General features: G+C 39.0%; 1 protein-coding gene across 5 annotated transcripts in view; it reads left to right on the top strand.

The window, feature by feature from the left end:
- The window catches only part of znf827 (zinc finger protein 827), a 96,460-nt gene that overhangs the window by 52,909 nt on the left and 22,769 nt on the right, over positions 1-20,782 (top strand). For 4 of the 5 annotated variants that reach the window (XM_023334086.1, XM_014476180.2, XM_023334088.1 and 1 more), the window contains exons 5-8: positions 1,372-1,644; positions 15,576-15,818; positions 20,177-20,231; positions 20,375-20,475. In XM_023334086.1, the coding sequence (XP_023189854.1) occupies positions 1,372-1,644; positions 15,576-15,818; positions 20,177-20,231; positions 20,375-20,475 (672 nt within the window). The remainder of the gene's footprint in view (positions 1-1,371; positions 1,645-15,575; positions 15,819-20,176; positions 20,232-20,374; positions 20,476-20,782) is intronic. The other variant, XM_023334085.1, reaches the window with a different exon arrangement.

Raw genomic sequence — 20,782 nt, 5'->3', positions numbered from 1 at the left:
AGAATATAGCGCAGAGTTTTCTGGGTAAATGTAACCAAAGCAAACACGAGAAACTAACTGTATAGGGATAAATGGCTTGTGATATTTTGCTAGAGACAAAAGAGAAATCCTACAACCACTAAAATCAGACGCCACTCCCTTTCTGTTTGTTTCATGAAGAAGGAAGTTGTTTAACTCGGGGATACTGAGAATTCAAACATGCTGTGATCGGTAAATCCCTTGTTCCTATACTTCAAAGTGAAACATATGATGGACAAATCTTACAGCTTCCTCCAGTGTTTGGTCTGTGTTTCTGTCACATTATAACATGCAACCAACCTCCACTTTAACAGATTAATTAGTGAAATGTTCACGGAGACACAAAGAAAGCAGCTTGGCCTGCTCTTCTTTTCTTGGCGGCTAGTTGTTGCTCCATGTCTAATTATTAATTATTCATCTAAGGCAGATTAAATGTGGCCCAGTTTCTCCTCGAGATGCCTTCGGACCAGAGCGATCCATGTGACAGTTCAGTCTCTAACCTAGGCTGCATTAGAGTTGAGTGAAGCTGGTTTTCTATCTGGGTCTGAAACAATAAATAAGTTATTTTGATGCCAAAGTGTGATGTGAAGGAAAATGCACCACAGGTAGAGTTTAAAACCCCAAAGCACGAATAATCACAATTAATCGTGATTATTCATGATTACTAGGTTGTTAAAAACAATCGTCTACTAATTTACTAATCAATTAATCATTAAATGGCCATTCACTGAAAGAACAACACAGTCACAGCAGTAATTTAGCCAAAACTGTGTAAAAATATTTGCATTTGAAATTAAATACATTTTTTCTAAATAAATATATTTTATACCCAGAACTCCTCAAGTGGCAACGTTTTAGCTTCGCCTGGTTTACATTCTGTTAAAACAAACTTCAATTAAGCACCTTTTGCTATTCAGTCATGAATCAAAAAAATTATTATCAGATTAGTAGACAATATTTTTAGTTTCAGAGGCATTCTATTTTTATTTTCTTATTTAAAAAGGAAATTATTTTATTTTTTTTTCATCTCTTACTGTATTTCTAATCTATTTTTCTTATGTAAAAAAGTCTAAGTGGTTACATGAAAAATCTGCCGAATGTTCCAATTTTTTATTCGATATGATTAATCGATCAGTCATTATAATAACTGATAGAATAATCTGTTATTTAAAAAGGGTTAGCTGTGCCCTTATTTGTTCTGTTCAACATGTTTGGATGCCTGTCTTTGAGATAATAATGTTTTTTTCCTAACCTATATTTCACCATCACATACCCAGGTTTAACTTGAGCTTCACCAGGAATTCTTTGATCCAACTCACTCCTTTAATCTCACCGTTTTTCTCCCTCTTGCAGCAGCCAACCAGAGGGAATCACTCAAGTCTCCATTCCACCTGAAAGAAGAGCCCAAAGTGGAGGAGGCACCGAGCCCGAGACCATCCTCGCAGTGCCAGAGCCAGGTTCAGCCAAGCTTCCCTGGGTCGTTCTGCCAGGATGGGCTGACGGGGGCGGCAGCGGTAGCCATGGAGTCCCTGAAGCCGAGGGAAGGAAGCCCCATGGCTAAAAACAGCCTGCTGAGCCAGGATATCAACGTTAAGGTGGCCTCTGAGCTGCTGATCAAGCTGTCAGGTAGGCTGTGCTCTTAAGACTTCTGTGATGGTTGATAAAAAAAAATATGCAAACAGTTCTGCGTTTCTATTTCTTCTTTTAGATCTTATAGTCTGTAATTATGAAATTATGCATATAATAAAGTTAAAATTAGCATGTGAAAATCTCAAACTTTTCTGCTCAACTTAACATTAATGCAGTGTAGGGCTGATCTTGTTGACTAATTAGTAATTAGATGGCCAAAGGTGTTTAGGAGAAGTTTTTTGGGGGTTTTTTTTAACCAGGTGAAGCTAAATTTATGTTACGTGATGAGTTTTAGGTAGAAAACATTTCCAGATAAAGGCTTTTGTTTCTTAGTTACAAATTTGGATATATTTTGTATAGTTTCGGCTTAATTTTCTCTGTTCTTTCAGTAAATAACAGTTTTGAGCCTGTACGCTCTAGTTTCAGGTTTTGTACTTGAAACTTGAGCATACAGTTCAATATGCTCATGCATGCTTGTTAAGATTATGTGTCTGTTGCATTCCTTGTTCGTGTGTATGATTTTTATACTTCTATCATGTTCAAAATAAATAACATTTATTCATTCAAGTTAGCGATTAATCGATTACTAATTTTTTTCAATAATCAAATACGATAAATCATTTTTGTCTAAATGCTAAATGATGATGCTCTGCTGTTCTCTAACATGTATTTATTGCATCTTGTTCTGGTAGACATAGTAGATTTATGTGACTTGTGTTCGTTTTATGTTGTGACATCCGTCCTAAACCAGATAAATCATATATTTTAAGACTGAAAACTCAAATCTGGCATGTCATTGTAAGAGACACATCTCTGCGTGTGTGTGTGTGTGGGGGAGGGGTGCTGTGTCTGAACCTACTTGGATGACTCTGACATCTTCCAGTGCAGCATGATTTAGCCTGTGCATCTTCTACTGTAACTTGACAAGAACGTTGGTAACAACTCCTAAACCAGGGTCTCAGATTTTTCTCTTAACTTAGCTGAGTGCATGTGCTGCTGCTGCGGTTCGTTTTAAATGTATGTGTTTTGTGTGGCTGACAGATTTAGCTGTAAAGAAGGTGCTCAATTTGCCAGGTGTGGTTGAAGTGCAGCAAGGACAGGTGTTTGTCTGTGGGATGGTGAAGAGCTGGTCTCAAACATTTGAGAGGGAAACTGGCTGCATGTGAAACATGTGAGCGGTTATTATTGTCCTATCCTGGTAAAATACATTTTAAATTAGTTGTAAACTGCACTCTTACTTTACATAAAGTACTTTGATTTGTTTTTAGCGTTCCTAGGAATTGTCAGTTTTGAATTTGAATTTTGAAAAGTTAAAGTATGAATTTAATGCTATTTTTCTTTTTTTTTCTATTTTTGCTGTTTTGCAGCTTATTTATACAGTCACAGTGAAAAGAAACGGATATACTAAAAACTATCTGTTCCTAAATTAATTAAATCTCATTTTCCTATTAACAGATTTTAAAAAATGCCAAAATGAAAAAATTGCATCCTTAAAGCTTAGAATACAATTGATGCTTCCAAAGAATTAAAAAGATGTTGAAGCTGCCAGGTGCTGCTAACTGTCTAACTGATCAGCAGCTTTATGGAACAGCTTGGAAGTTTGTGTATTTGTGTAAACACACCTGTTTGCTTCAAATCAGCAAAGGAAATAAAAACAAATGAAGTCGACCAATTCAATAGAAACATTCTTTTTAGTCCCACAATGGAGAAATTCAGGTGCACCAGCTGCAAGTTGAAGGTAAATAGAAGCATGCAGATTCAAACTAAGGCAAAAAAGTATGAAGACTTGTCTCTGCAGTAGAGGCAAATTTACAATATAAAAAATAATATTGTACAATATTGTACAATTACTGACTACTGTAATTTTAAAAAAATTAATGAATGTATATTTGTGCATAAAAAATATTTACAAGAAGTGAAATATCAAACTCTTAATGAGTTTGTTGGGAGCAGAGATTATTACTTTAAAGACTGCTGGGAGGAAGGATCTGTAGTAATGCTCCTTTGTGCACTGAGGATGCAGCAGTCTGTCACTTTTTTTAATTAGCTTAGCAGACAGCTTTCTCTCAGCTATAGTTATGCTGCTACTCCAATATACTACACCAGAGAAGATTGCAGATGCCAAAGGTCAAAGGTCTTCAGGACCACCTCGTGCATTCCAAAGACCTCAGCCTCTTCAGCAGGTAGAGTCTGCTCTTAGCCTTCCTGCAAAGAGCATCAGTGTTGTGAATCCAATTCGGTTTATTGTTCAATGTAATTCAGAGTAAAAAGGTTTTTCACATCTGGAAAATATTATATGTCAGCAGCCAATCATACAAATCGAAGAAGCAGAGAAAAAAAAGACCTACCTTTCATGTTCTACATATCTCAAATGGAAAATGTTTAAGTTCAGGACTACGTCACCGAATGAATCAATCACGAGACTTCGACTACATCCACACAGCAGGTGAATGTGACTCAAATCCGCTTTTTTCTTGCCTATATTTGACCACTATCCAGCTGTTTCACTGCAGTTCGAACAGCTCAATTCCAATCTTTTTACTCCAAAAACATCCAATCTGTGCCACTTCCGTATGTGATGCATCGCCTGCAGTCTGAACGGTCATGTTGCATTTTATGTGGCTTTTATTTCAGTGATTTAAAACATGAGTCATGATTCTGACATGAGTCTGAGTCATGATTCTTCTCCAGAAGAAACTAGATTACATCCAGTAAATCTGGATGTAATCAATGGCTGAAAATTATGATTATGAACTTATGAAAGAAGTCTGTCAGCCACATCGCAGTCCCACGACTCCTGGCTCCGACTACAGGTCCAAACAAACATCTCTACAGAAACTGTAGTCAATAATCCACAAAAAGTCTTTGTTCCCTTTACTGAACCACTTTTAAATCAGTCCATAAATATCTGCTGCTACAGCTTGTAGTTGCAGACTCTACATGTAACATTGATTTTAGACACCACACTCTTATAAAATCTTATAAAATAAACTCTTCCACCACGTCTTCCTACTGTTGATACGAGGAGCAGCCATATTGAAACACAAAGTCCGCCCTACAAGTCGTAACCGGAGGTAGTTGCAGTTACTTCCAGTTTCCCAGTGGAAAATCCAACTTCAGAGGGCGATGCAGTTAGGGGTGGGCATTTATCGTATCGTTGTTTGTTTATAATTTATTGTGATAAATTTCTTAACATATTAATTAGCGTTTAAAAAACCCCAAAACTCTCCATATCACTGTTTTCTTCACTGTTTGTTCAATGAAAGTGTCAATAAATCTCAAAATCTGCGGTTTCTGTGTGTAGTTTAGTGATACAAATCACGCTTCTTTATGTGACTGGTGTCATAAATCACAACTTCAAGAGCAGTATTTGGGTTTGTGGGGATGTGATTGGTGTACCCTGAAGTAACAGCCATACAGTTACCTAAAAAAGAAATAAATATATAGTTCTTATCAATTTTTTTATTGCAATAGTACCACAAAATATTGCAATAAAACTTTAAGTCAATATCGCCCAACCTGTAGTTCTACATGTTGGTTATTCAGCTGACATCCGTCAGTGTTGTAAATTCTCTCACAACAATGGAAATGACAGCTAAGAATTAAGTTGTTGACTTATGAGGTGTGTATCTTTTTATTTTCATAAATGACATTTTTACTTCAGTTTTGACTCATAATTAATGATACTGTGGAATATTAATTCCAATTATTGATAGTTAACTCACCCAAAATTGTCCATATTTTTTGCATTATTTGTTCAATGAAATTATCAATACATATCAAAATATAACTAAACTAGTTGCAGTTGACGTGTCCAACTGGGAAGTTGAAATTTCCCACTTCTGAATGCAACTGGAATGCAGCATAAACGCCTAGACTTGATAAAGAATGAACTGCAGGATTTAATTCTGACAAATATTTCGCCAGTCGACGGACATTAGATTTTAGAGCATAATTATTTTTGTTGCAAACTTTCATAGTTGATCAGAAAATGACACACACACACGCTAAATGACACACACTCGCGGTTGGTTGTAATTTGATGGTGCTGCAGTGAGCCGCTGCTCCATCTGCAGCTCTTCATCCTGTGCCAGTGTGCGCACGCTTGACAGACACCTCGCACACCGGTGGCCATTGTTCTCTCTGGGTCGGCTGGTGTTCGCAGTGACTCATGCTGGCTGGTAGCTCGGTGGTTCTACACGTGTGCTGCTCCGCTGCCTGCCCTCGGGTCACATTTCCCTGTGTGCGTGCATGTGCAGCAGCAATGTAAGACGTTGGCATAGAGGGGCCGTAAACAAAGAAATGCATCGCCTCTACCTGCGTTCTTTTGTTGAATCGCAGCATTCTGTCCTTTTTTCTTCCTTTTTGCTTCTTTCAGCTCTCACTCCCTCCCCTTCCTCCTTCTCTCTCTTTCTCTTGTTTCTGTTCTTTACACCGGCTCTGCCAGGTTGACCCGGGTTAGGGAACGATGCCGCAGCGTTCATCCCGTTGCCCCCCCCCACAATCCTACCCTCCTCATGCAGCCCTTCGGAGTGCTGTGCCATCCGTTGCCGTGGCAACAGTGGGGGCAAGTAGATGGAGAGGGCTGTCTGGAGTGACAGCCTTGACAAGAGTCTGGACCCTCAAATGACCTTGGTGGGGGGTGGGTGGAGGGGAGTCGGTGAGAGCGCCATGGAAAGGTCGGCGCCGTTATCGTCACGTGTGATTACAGTCGTGAGGTTCAAGGGCGTGTACACTGTAACCTCTCGCCGTCCTCCTGCAAAGGTCGGCCCTGGTAAGGAAGCTTGGGTAGGAAAAACGCAGTAGGAGTCAAGTCTCAGCATTTTTCTTCCTCGTTCTTATTTGGCATCGCTGCCAATGGACAGAGCCTAATTAAATTTCTGCTGCTCGACCGTGGCGTTGGGGATGTCATCATTACTGCCCATTGTGCTGTAACATGAGTTGCATCATTCCTTTAACTAGGTCACTTCTTCTCTCCCTCTCTTGCTCCCCCCCTCGTCTTTTCTTCTTCATCAAACATTTGTCGGCGGTGTTGCTCGCGTTACTTCCCCCACATCTGTTTAAAACCAGGCTGCTGGTGTCTGGGGGCTAATTACGCCGGGCTAAATAGTCCCCGGTGCCAGCGGCTAACGTGTCCTAGCAGATGGGCGCTGGTGTTGCGGGCCAAGGGGAACATGGCGTCAAAGGAAGAGAGGAGAGTGAGGGGGGGATTGGGGTTTCAGGGCGCAAGGTGGTGCCCTGACAGACTGGCATCGTGTGGGTAACAGCCGTGCCACCCACTCACCATCCAGCCACCCTCTCTCCATAGGTGTGAAATCACACTCTGTGTTCACTTAACTCCCCTCCACAGGGCTCCTTAACTTCCTAATTCAAGTTGGACGAAGCAACTTTGACAGATACACAGAGAAACTTTCAACTGAACTGACAACAAATATTTCTTTTTCGAGTTTATTTTAATCTGTGTTCTTTTCTTTTTTCTTTTGATTTGGTCTGCTGATTTTGTTGAAAGTGAACCACCATGAACACATCTGAGACTTTAGCACTTACTGGCAACATTGGCAGCAAAACATTGGCCGGTTGTTCTTGCCAAAAAAACTATGCAGTCACGTATCTTGTCATTGTCAGTTCTACTCCTCAAGTTTAACTTCAAGTTCATCCTTTGGCGTTTTTTGTGAAAGGTTGCATTCACACAAGCACTGTTTGGTCCGGTTTAATTTAGCCTTAGACCGTTGGAAAGTTTGGTTTGTTTGTGAAAGTGTGAATGCGCAGTCGAACTTTGATGCGTATCAAGAAAGCAAACTCTGGTCCGTCTAAAAATCTAGATCTCAGTCCGGTTGACGTGAATGCCAAGCGAATCAGGGACCGCTCTGAAAGCAGGAAGCAAACTATATCGCACGGCATTCTGCGTAAATACAACCAAAACAAACACGGGTGTCTAGTGTTAGCAGGAGAAATGACTCACGCTCTTTTGCCACGACAAGAGAGAAATCCTACAACAGCTGAAGTCTGACGCCACTTTTTTGTTTCTATTTTGTGAAGAAGGAAGATGTGCTTAGTGTCTTCTAAAGAGGTTTTTGTGTCATTTCCTTGTGTCATTCTTGCTGCGGCGCCACCTCAGGCAAGGAGGGGAACGGACCGCTCAAAGGATTTGGTTCGATTGGTACAGTGCAGACTGAAAATGTAACAAATGTTGCAACTTTTTGGTCTCCAATTGAACCAAATCCACCAGACTATCAGGTGTGAAAATACCCAAAATTTGGTGGATTTACCCATAAATAGCCAGTGTTGCTGACTACATCCCTGGTAAGGGTGTGGTCAGTTTTGGGGGTCACAGGTTGATATAAGTATAGAACAACAGCAAAAAGAAAAGAAAATACCAAATGCCATCAGTCTTTTTACTACTTTAGTGTTGAGCCTTGCTTCATTAGTGTAATGGCTCTGAATTAAGCTATGCACATCAGGGAAGGATTTGTTTACTAGTTTTCATACTAAGAGTGATAAAATATCCAAACTGTTGAACCATTTTAAACCCTTTTATTTTCTGTTTCCACCCTGAGATGTGTTATATAGGATGTACTACCCTTTATTTTTGAATTAATGTGGAGGCCATATTGATCAGTTGTAATTTAAAGAGAAACAATTAACCCACTGCTATATGGCCGTTAGGGTAATATTTATTCCACTCACCAAATTGGACTCATTTTCAACACTAGTTGGTAGCTGTTAAGAACATTGTAACATTTACTTAAAGTCTAGTAAGGATATTTATTCATTTTCAAAGTGAATGACTAGATACTAAAACATCAAATAAACACACAAATGGTTTGCCCTAAGTTAAATTTCATAGGGCTATTGGGCTTGCCATATTTTTACTGATCCCTCACTACTCCCGCCTGAAAACCTGAACCCACTCTGTGCACTACAGATTAGAAAAAGAAGACCTCAACCTCCTGTGGCTTTTGTTTGGTGTGGAGTGCTTTAACAATCAATCAAGTTCATTTGTTTATTTGTATTGCACATAGTTTTTCACCAAGTGAAAAAAAAATAATAATTTGAAAAATAAATATTCTATTAGTGGCAACACTATTCAGCAAATCATGCCATTTTTCTGGCAATTGAACTATGCAGTAAGTATGAACCTTCAATTCCCCTGCTTCTTAGCATATATTTCTAGGAAAGACTAAAGAGGTGCAAGGTAAAAGGCAAGCAAAATGTTTTATGTATATACAGTATGTAGGTTTTTTTTTAAAAATCTCCTTTTAACCTTTTAAGTCAGTGCAATGCTGTTTATATTCAACTGTTGCATTAAAAGATGTTTATTTCTTGAGTATCGCTTATCGCAGCACACTGTCCAAGCAGTTCACCGTTGTGGTTCACAACATTGGCATCATTCTGTGGTATTACCTCATATTAAGCCGTGCTCTGCTCTGACAGTGTCCTCACCGTGACCCCTCAGCGTGGCCGCTCGCTGACCTCTCTTATTCCCACCCTCCGTACCTTCTGTCTCTCTGGCTCTTCATCACTTCCTATAGTTGAATTTTTTTGTTTATTATTGGTATATTTGCTTTTCATTTGGTGCCAATTTTGATATTCATTGGTAATTTCAAGTCATTTATGTTGTTTTTGTCTTGACCTCCTTTTATTACCAGAGTTTTGGCTGTTTTTTTTTTGTTTGTTTTTTTTCCTATTTAATTGCTTAGATGTCTGACCATATCCAACTAATTATTGGTCGTTTATCAGGCGCGCCGCTCTGCCTCTTGCTGCAGTTTGTAACTCTTGTAAGGCTTAACTACGGTGCTCTAGCTGGTTGAGGATCAATTGTAGCAGCAGCTGTCTGTGAAGTCTGCAGGCAAGGCTGCTGTGGCTCCCACATGACATCCAGTCTCCACACTGCAGCCTTTGAAGCGCCTGAACTCTTCACCCCTGTCTGAGCAGGTCGGCTAGAGAGCAGCAGAATAGAGAGATTGAGAGAGCGAGGGAAGGGGGGCAGGGATGGAGAGAGAGAGAGATGTGGAATAACAGAGCAGAGAAGAGGGGAAGAGGGGGGGGAAGAGATGTCATTTAGGCTCTGGCCAACTCTCATCGCGCTGTCCTCCCCCAGCTCTTCATTCTCATCCCGCTGTCTTCGTTTCTATCTTACCCTCGGGTGTTCTTTTTCTGGCACTCTTTGACAGTTTTTTTTCTCTCTCTTCACCCGTCCACTTTGCCTCGCTGCCTGTCCTCCTCATTGGTTGTCCCTCTGCTTTCGATGCATCCATTTGGTGCAGCATCTTCACTTTTTCGACCTTTATCTAAGGGTAATTAGAAGCTACAGCCGAAAGTTTGTCCTGAGTTAAAGGGTCACATATATTCATCAGGTCAAAGTTGACCACTAAAATCAGAAAATCAGGCAAACTGTCATCACTTCCGATCAAACTGAACTAATAAGTCCTATTTAAGGGGCCAAAGGTAGATCTAATGTGTTTCTATTAATAAGGAATCGCTTTTGACGTCACATTTCTGCTTTACTTTCACCCATTCCTGAGGCTAATGCTCACATTTACAAAAGTTTCGATTGAAACGGAAAGACTTTTACTAACTCTGACTGTATCTGTAAGTTGACAACTTATTAAAACAACTGGCAGCAAAGAAATGTGAAAAAAAAAAAACTGATTTAAAGAGATCTAAAAATAAAAATGTGCCGATTCTTTTGTTGTTCAGTTATTTTAACTCTTCAGATATTCTGAACATAAAATAACTAATAAAATAATATTTAAGACTGTATCACATATAGACACGATGAGTTTCATTGATAAAAAATTTACACAATTCAACCAGTTTCCATATCTTTGCGCTGCATTTCAAATATTAATGCTGCAGACTCTGCAATAGAGTATAATATATGTTGTGTTATGGCATAAATAAATTACTATTTGGTGCCTGCCCTGTTTTTTGGGTCATGATTCCCTACAGGTAAAATTCAACAGCAAAAAGAAACAAATTTACAGGCCAAACACAGGTTTCACATCTTTTAAACAAAATACTAACCCTCAACAGGAACAGTATCCTGAACAAAAAGTTTTAGTAAATCTAAAACACTCTCCTAATATAAAAATGCAAAATACATTTAAAGTTAACTTTTTTTATTAGAATAGTTGTGTTCATCTAACATCTAGTGTTGTCTACATATGAATTACAAACGCTCAGGGTTGCAAGTAGCTGTTGAAAATTTAGCGTAAAATCAAAGATGGAGAGTAAATACATAAACTTAACGCAAAATTAACAATATAATTTTCTTATAATAGAGACTATTAAGACAACTCAAAGTATGTATGTCTTTCAATACCTAAGCTATTATAATAAGTGGAATCTCATTTTTCCAAAGACTTGTACTGAAAAGCTGGCTTTGCTGCACCCAAATCAGCTTTTACCCAATTTATTAAACTGAGCTAAATGCAGCAAGCATTTTGAATGTTTTATCCTATAGATTAAAATTAATTTCTTCAAATGGCCCCAAAAGAAATTGAAAACTACATATATATTTTTAACACAATCAACATGCAAAACAATCTTTAGTTGTGGATTTATGATGAACAACACCCTTTTCCAAAAAACAAATAAAAAAATTCTGACTACTCCATTCCCTTGATTTTAGGTTTTTTGTTGTTGTTTTCTTCTTTTGATTTGACGATTTTGGCTCACTGGACCCCTGCATTAAAACTTGCATTTTGATGTGTGTCTTTTAAGACTTTTACTAGAAACTGAAGCAATAGTACATGCAAGGCAGCGCGTCTGCACTGAAGGGGCTGACACATACTGTACATGCACACAGACTAAACGCTGCTTTTTATGGCTGCAGAACATTAGGTCATGACCCGAGCCAAAGAACCATATCTACTATTAGTGTGGGAGTGAGAGGTCGTATTTAAATGTTTTTTTACTTTGTGACAGGTAGACGTTTCCTCCGGCCTGCTGTGACGCTTCCAGTGTCTGTGTTTCCTCTCTTCGCAGAGGAAACATTAGTTGCTGCGTATTCTGTCCGTCACGTGTGTTTTTGTTTTTTTTGCAGAGCGGCCACCGCTGCTGTTAAAGCTGTGATCTACTGATGGAAGCTCGCGTGTCCCTTGGTTGACCTTTACAGTGCAGTCCAACCCCCGCTCCCCCACTCCACTTCTCCACCAGCCTCTCCTAGGTTACTCAGCCAACTCAAGCCACCTGATTAAAGGATTAGTGAGGCTGATGGTTGTCAGTGTCCACCCCCCCCCCGTGCTAGTTGCTACCAATAACCCAGACACCTGGCTCTGAGGGATGAAGAAAGAGGGGGTTGGGGGATGGTTGTGCTTTAATTCAGCCCTATAAGCAGTCAGATAAACAAGCGCATTGATTAAGTAGATTCTTTTCTGGCCGAACAGGTTCAGAGTTTCTGTCTTGAGTTATCAAGCAAACGAGGAGACAATGCAGTCAAAGCAGGGGTTAAAATAAGGTTTCTTGTTTCTATTCTTCCCACAACCCCTCTAACCTTCCCCGACCCTTCCCAGTGCTCCCAGTGACCTGCCAAATTCATACATCCCATAATCTCGCCTAGTCGCAACACCAGGCACAGTCTATGTTCTACTCGTTTGTCAGAATAATGCAGTACCATGAAACGGTGTTTGTTGTGTTACACTTTCTTATGCTTTTTAAATATTTCACAAAATCAAACTCATTCTAATATCAGACAATGATAACCTGAGTAAATATTTTTTAAAAACTGTTTTCAAATTACATTTTTATGAAAATGTGGTCTACTCCCTTGTCAATTTTTTTTAGTTTATTTACATTAATGGAACCCAATCCTTATTACAGTTTTATAGCCTGATCTACCATAAAACTGTTCAAAGTATTATATAAACATATGATTCTTGCTGGATATGATATTTAATATTATTGTGCCATTATTGTTTATTTTTCTATATATATAAAAAAACCATTCTCACCTGACAGAAAAAAACTCTAAAGAAGTCACTGAGCTCAACTTCCTGCTTTGTAAAATGTGAACAGAAATGGAGTGGTGTCAGATTTGACCTGTTGTGGGATTTCTCTTTTGTCATTTGCAGAACACCACAAGCCATTTCTCCTGCTAGTACTAGACTCATGCATTTGTTTTGGTTTTATTTACCCAGAATGCCCTGCGCTATCATCCATTTCCTGCTTTTGGAGCGGTCTCCGATCTGCTTGCCGTTCACATATACACTCGAACTGCACCAGACGATTAGGACCTTCTGGGCAAGCGAACTAGAGTTCTATTGAAGCGGAGCAAACAAGACTGATTTGAATGCACCATAAGTTGATAAGTCTGAATGGCTTAAAAAACACAATTGTTTCAGAGTGGCCTATTCAAAGTCTGGATTTGCTGTGCAACCTTAAACTGTCTCTTCAAGCTTTAAAGTCCTTGTGTCCTCAACCAGTCATCCACCTACAGGGGGAAGTCAGATTACCTGTGTGTTATGGAAGAATTACCTTTATCTGTACCTGAAATGATTATGTGGCAAAAAAAAGTCAAAACAGAATAAATCTGTAATTTTACGGCACTGAATATTTTTTTGGATATCTCCAGATGGATCTGGCCGGGGTTCCGTAGACGAGACCGAGACGTTCCTGAAAACTGGCGTTTTATTTTTAGCTCGCACGCAGTTTGAACTTGTGAGGGAATTAAAGCAGCGGCTTGTTCTCACCTTTTGCGCCACTGTTTTTGTGAGCTAGGAAACGATAATAAAAAAAAAAAACAATTTTCAGTTGAATAAACAGATTTGTTGCCCCTTTGTTAACATTCAAAGTGTTTTACTGCCTTTCCTGTTTGCTTCAGTGAACCCACATGAGCTGCTGGATCGCTCCTCCAAGCACCAGCGTGACCTCGCCGTGCACTCCTGCCCTAATAATCACCCCGCTACATGCTAGCAGACTCTGCTCCGGCTCTGGAGCGAAACCGCTAGTTTAGGGTTTATTTGGATTGTTGAATTTTTGCCCTTTTTAAAAATCTTTTCATCTTTTAGCTTAGCAGATTGAGTCAGACTTCTTATTTAGTTTAGTTTTTAATAAATCTTGGCTAAACAGTTTGGAATGGGAATTAATTCCCCTCTATATGCTTTGATAAATTTGATGGATCTACAAATATATTTTGCTTCCTATAGTTCTATGATTCTTGGAGAGTAAACAAAATTAGTTATATCTATTTTTAAACTGTAAACTTATAAGTAGATGATTGGTATAAAGAAAATAGCTAAATTGACAGATTTTATTTGTATTCTTGTTCCCAAGTTTTATAGTTTACACTTTGAGAAAGAAAAGGTAATTGTTGCTAGTAAACCAGCAAAGGACAAAGGAAACGTCTTTCTGTTTTTCTGGTCAGAATGAGTCAGAGTGGCATATATATGCAATGCTGTGGGGAGAAAGCCTTACTGCATGTTAGCCTGGACACACCATCCCCAGCGTCAGACTTGTTAATGGCAGCACCATGATATGGGAAGGTTGACATTATCTTCAGTAAGATTTATTTTTCCCAGCTGGTTGGAGTTGATGAAAAGATGGGGAGAGATAGATGCATGGTTGATGTTGGAGGAAAGTTTTTCAGAAGCCGCTAAAAGCGAATGAATGAATGAATGAATATACTTCAATTCATGCATGAATTAAAGTATATTACGGATTCAACATACAAATTTGACTTGATCAGGGGGTCAAGTCAAAATTCAAACCTAGCTCTGAGTCTTTGGCATGGAAATACTTCAAAAATACTTAATTTATCAAAATGTAGAGTTGTCGAGGATGATGATATTGTGGGAAGGTTATTTGCAGTAGAAGTCATTCCAGCAACTAATCTGAAGAGGCCTCTGACTACAGACTGCTGCTGTATGATGTTTTGATCAGTCATGACATACTAACAGCTCAATATCTGGGCAGTAGAGACAATAATTCATAGTAAAATATCCTGGATGACACCATCAGTTGTTTTAGTCACTTCTAATCCACATCATTTGCGTTTGCTGCTCCCCATTAAATCTCCAGCTGGTGGTGTGGTTGGAAAGGCAGGTGGAGAGATGTGGGAGTCAGAGAAATGATCTTAGTCCATTTTATAGTTGCTGTTGACAGATTCTCAACTTCCAGTCTGAGGAACAATGAGGAAAAATGCAATATGCAATTAGAAATGTTAATGAATGTGTTTAGACTTCAGTATATATACAAACACAGCTCTTGTCTGTTAGTCTTTAGGTTTTCCCTGGAAAAAGTGACTAGAAAACTGTCTTCATTCAATCCTACCCCCTACACCAGAAGTGGTCAAAAATGTGACCGGGGGGGCACTTATAATTTTTTGCCCCTGATTAGAAGTCAAAACAGTTTAAAAAAATATATATATAGCCAACAAAATAGAAAACAATTGATGATTTAGATATTGGCCTTTTTTTCTTTTAGTAAGCAACTGTCCAAAGCCCTTTTCATGCTTTGGATTTTGATCTTTTTTTAAAGATCCAGCAGATTATCTGCTTATTGTGTAGCATATAAAACTAAATAAAAATTACAATAAACTCATTTTGACCATTTTAATTTAAATAATTTTGTTGCCTCCCAGTAGTTAAAATTTTCCAGTTTTGGGCACTGCCCCACACCTTCCTCAGAACGTTAAGCTCAGCACTATAACTGACGGGCTCACTTGCTTTCTTTTTTTATTTATGTTGTTTTAAATTTTTATTGGTGTTCTTATTGCTTTGTAATTACTTTATGTCTTTCATAAAAGTGTGTTTGCAGAATCATTTCATTGTGTTCAGGAGCCAAAAACAGAAGCTGCAGCCATTTTAAAATCCATAAGATGCTGAAAGATTGATTGCTGTCATTTCTATTTGAGAATGACGAGCTTTTCAGAAAGTCCAGGATTTAAAGAATATTGTTCTGACCAGGTGTTGCTGTCTTCTCTCTAGAGAACAGCAAAGATGCCCAGTATCAGAAGGTGAAGGTAAAGGCCGAGCCCATGGAGGTGGACCCACCCCCTGCAGAACTTACCCCGCCTGCCTCCCACCTGCTGACCTTCAGCACTTTAGGGGCGAGTGAGAAGAACGAGCCAATGAGCAACCTCCCAGAGACGTTGGCCTGCCCCCAGAAAGACCTCTTCTCCCAAGACATATCGGTCAAAATGGCTTCAGAGCTGCTGTTTAAACTGTCAGGTACGCTCCCTCTCAGGACACAAACACTGTCACACATCATCCACACACACATCAAGAGGGGGAAAAAAAATCTGACTTTAATCTCAGAATATTGAATGACACCAAATCTAGTCTTCAAACTCAAATCTACCAAGTAAATACAGCCCAGACTTTCAGAGAGGATAAAGTGTAGGTTTGCAAATCTTACAACAAAGAATAAACAGTTATGTGATTATTTGCATATGGTAACGAGATAATTGACATAAATATATCCAAGAATGTGTAGTCATTTATTTAGATTTGGACATAGATGAACACAGAATTGGATAATTCTGAGATTAAAGTACAACATGGAAATCTGATGGAAAAAGTTCCCTTCATCTAAAGACGGTCTGTCAACATATAATCATTTGAGACGTTTAGTAAGATTCAAGTCAACTTGAAATGAGGGGAGGAACTACTTTTGTCGTCTTTAGTGCAATAGATCAAAATTCGTAAAAATTTGTGCTCCAGAGTAATGATGCACTCATTGATTTTTTTCGATATCAATACAGATATCAGAGGTTTAGCATCAGCCGATACCGATCTGCTACAGAGGAACAGTGCTGAACTGACTTAAAAATGTCACAGATATCAATGTACTGAATTACAAGTTTGAACTATAAGTTTATTTGATAACTATGCACCACTCCAGCACACTTAGATACACCAATACCTTTACAAGCTTGGTAAAACATGTAAAAACACCTTTAATTTGTTCAGTCAGTGCACTTAGGAGTATAACAGGCAATGTAAAATAAATGATAACAGAAACTCATAAAAATAATAGGTTGACTGCATGTTAAACATTTAAAAATAAACTATAACAAGCCTTCTTTCAAATGGTTCAGAAAATGCAATTATGAACTCAAAATGTAATGTAAAATAAATAAATAAAGCATAACCTCAGTCAGAGCACAAAGCATAAAATTAGACTGAATAGATTTGCCCTTATGGATCGGGCACATTGTCACTGATACCCAATACAGAATGTTTTTCAATGTTGGGACCAATACATCTATTAACATTGAATTGGTGCCTCTCTACTCTGGAGAGTATGATAAGAGTTGGGGTGTATTTATCGTCCCTTAGAGAGAAGACAGATAAGTCGATGTGTGGCCGAGGCTTCTTTCTGTCCAACGTCTGCTTTCTGTCGCTTAAATCCAGCTTCTTTTTTGTTTGTTTTTACACATATTCACACATTCACAATTTTTCTTTCCCACATCGTCTTTTACGCACACCTTTACACGCTCACACCAAGCCCCACGGGAATCGGCGTCTGCACAAATTCCCGCTCTCCTCTGTCTCTGTCTCTCTCTTTCTTTCTCTCTCTCTCTCTTCTCTCCCCTGACTTGTTTTCAGACATGCCGGCTCAAGCACACTTGGCTGCACATGTCCCCCCTCCTCTTCTCCACCCTGCCACCCCTTCCTCATCACTTCCCCTCTCTCCCTCCCCTTTACATTTCTCCTGTGCGGCATCTCCATGGCAACGTGAAAAGAGACCTCTGTCCTTGGCGAACGGTGTGACGGAGCGGGGCGTTTCGGGTTCGGGGGTGGTAGTGGCGGCAGCGGGGTGAAGGGTGAGGGTGGTGGTGGGGGGATTATGCAGCTTGCCCACCCAGGGAGGCCGGGGCATCGTCGGCCCTGGCAGCAGCGACCGCCACCGTCTCAGAAGTTGTTTTGAACGTCGAGGGGGGGCTGGAACAGAGTGGGCTGCTGTCACACAATGAGCAATCAATATGAATTACCCAGAGCAGTAGGACCTCAGAGACGCATCAGCAGCAAGGTCGCTGTGAACACTGAGATGATTGCAGCTTTGAAATTCACTTCAGTACGTCGCCTTGAAACTCACACGTAAGTCTTCGCTCTCACTCATTTAGTGGAGTGGCCTTTACTTCTGAACACGGGGAACTACACGCTCTGAGCTCTGGTTCTGGCTGCTTTCACTTCTTTTTTTTACACCACCGTTGAAAAGTTGCCAAAACCTCAAGTCTCTGTGTGTTTGAAACTTTTGCCTTTATTAGGCATGCGTTCAAAATTTCAGTACATTTGAGGTGTGCGGTACAACATATATCCTCTGACTAAACAAAATGATCAATCTTACCACACAGTTATTGATCTAACACTGATACTGACTCGGTATTGATACCCTTCCAATGTATTGGATCGATCCGTCCACCACTACTGTGCAAGTGTGGATTTGAAACCTTTAGCTTTATTTGAACACAACAATAGTCTTTTCGAGCTTCCCATTAGATAGATTTTTAAAATAAAATTTTATCGCCAGACGACTGAGGAGCAGCTTGGTCATGCATTGCTGTTGCTTGCCGATGTTGTTTATGACTCAGATTTATGGGTGTACTAGAAACACGCAAATTCAAATGTCCCGGCCAGATAGAAAGAAATTATTTGCATTAAACTTTGAAATCTATGTATTTCATTAATTAACCCTTATATTCCAATGAACATCCCAAGATGAAAATCACATAAAATCCTAACATAATACTTTTTCAATTGGATTTTGGTCTGAAATTTGACTGGACTATTCTGACACACAAGTGTGTTTCGATCTTAACCATTTGATCTTTTGCAGCCTGGTTTTCCAGCCTGTTAATGAGATTTCCTCCAGGATTGAACCGTATTTAACTCCATCCATCTTTCAGTCAATTCTGGCTGTCTTCCAGAATTGGCTCTTCACATTTTTATGTGTAAAAACCTTTGAAAGCCATTCACTTTCACAATTTTAAATACTTTGTGTTGGTTTGTCACTTTAAATCTCTATAAAAACATGGAGTTTTTGTGGTTGGAATGTAATAAAATATGAATAACTTCAAAGGTGTGAATATTTTTGCAGGTACTGTGTTGTTGAAACCCTTCCAATTATTTTTTGTGAGAGAAGTAATATTAGACGTGTTACTTATGGTGTCTTTACTCATGTCAGCAGTTGATGGATGAATCAATCACAATGTGCAGTCACGTCAACACCATTAATCTTAACAGCACTAAGCAGAGTCAGCAAAAAAAAAAAAAAAAGAAAATCATTTTTTGCAAGTTAGGAAAATGAAAGACGAACTGCTGGACCAAAAAATGCCATAAATGAAATGTTAAATATTTCAATTGCTTTTCTTTAATCATAACTGAGTTTTAAATAGTCGACTTTAGTCCTGATTTGACTCCTTTTAGTACATCTTTAGTGTGGTCATAATGCCAAAACTGCTGTGAAATTATCATGTGTTTCCACTGAATAAAGTAAAGATTTTACAGATCACAAACTTTTCTAACAGATCTCTGTTCAGTGAAGAATCGCCTAGCTGAGGTTGACCAATGTTTCTGGATTAAATGGCTGCAATAATTGTCACGGTTTTCAAACTAACAGCATCTTTTGAAACACAAACCGAATCAACAATATCATTTTAAATTTAACTCATGCAGGGGTGTCCAAACTGCAGATGGAGGCCATTTGCTGGCCGGTTTTGCTCGGAGCCCAAACTTGAATTCAGAATACTTTTTTGTTTCTATTTGTATCCTGCACATGTTGAACCTTTTTTAGGCTTAAGAATCTTCCTAAAAATCTGCCAAGTAGGGAACCAACTTTAAATCAGATCTTTCAGCAGCAGCTTGTCACAAATCGGTTTCCATTTCTTTTCCTGAATCGATAGACATAATCAAATGTAACATTTTGACAGAAGAAATGTAGATCAGCACCAGTTAGGTGAAAAGATTTTGAATTTGGTATGAATTTTATAAAAAGCTATTAGCAGAAAAACTTTGCATGCAATACATAAACTGAGGAGGTTTTATCTCTCAGGTTTTATGCTGAGTCTTTGCTGTTTGATGAAAACAGCAAAGACTGTTAATTTTTGACTTGTCTTTATTTGTCCACAAATAAATCCACTTTGCTCATTTTTTAAAGCTCACAGCAGATGGTATGATGTCAGGGTCAGCTACAAGGACTGGACTGAAAGGAGTGAAAAACACCTGAAGGAAAAACTTGAAAAGACCTTCAGGAAGTCTGGAGAAATATTGATTTTGAAAAAATCTTGAAAACAAAAACTGGCTTATTTTTAAGGATGAAAACAAGAACTGAGAAATGTAAAGAAATGAAGCGTGGTTTGAACACTTATCATGTTTGTCATGTTTTTAGTAAAGATCTGTTGACAGCAGCTGACATGAACTTGAAAGAGTCTGAATCTTCTCACAGCTGCTGCAGATTTTCCCTTTAAATTTAAAGTCTGAGTTGTCATCTGACATCTGCTGTGAAAACACAAAGAAACAGATGTATTTGGTATGAATAATGTTACATTGACTCCACTGATGAATTTGTATTCTCTTCTTTCCAGAAAAAGTAAGCAAAGCCAACAACCACAAAGACAGTAACATGGTGGGAATAAATAGGTAGGTCAGTTTCTCTATAAATACTCTGTTTTTATTTGTGCTTTTTAAATGGTCAGTGATAGTTGGAGTGCGACTGAAACCTGTGGGTGTTTTTTAGTGGCTGTGTAAGTGTTGGTAACATCAGCGCTGCTTCTCTGTTCCAGTTCATTCCTGGACGAGTGCTTCAGACAATCACCCTTTAACTCACGCTCCAAGAGCTCGTCCCCCGCAGAGGCCAGTTCCTCCACCAGGGTGCCGTTCCACGGTGAGGATATGTTACTGTGTAGTGCTCAAAATCACAGCAGTCCAACATCATTAACCAGATCAGTCAATGTTTTTCTGTAGAAATTATACTTGGAAGCAGCAAATCATTCACCAGCTCAATTTTATGTTTAAAAGTGATGAGAGATTAAAAAACCTACAAAGAGGGTTTGTACTGGTTCTTGGATTCCTTGAAAATGCTTGAATTTCAATTAGGCGTTCTCAAGGCTCAGAAAGTTCTTGATTTCTGTATAAAGTCATTTGAAAGTGTTTGATATTCAAACTACATAGTTTTGTAATGAATTGCAACC

This window comes from Xiphophorus maculatus, chromosome 5 (genome assembly GCF_002775205.1).
Source record: "Xiphophorus maculatus strain JP 163 A chromosome 5, X_maculatus-5.0-male, whole genome shotgun sequence".
Taxonomy (NCBI): Eukaryota; Metazoa; Chordata; class Actinopteri; order Cyprinodontiformes; family Poeciliidae; genus Xiphophorus; species Xiphophorus maculatus.
This window is presented reverse-complemented; position numbering and strand designations above follow the sequence as displayed.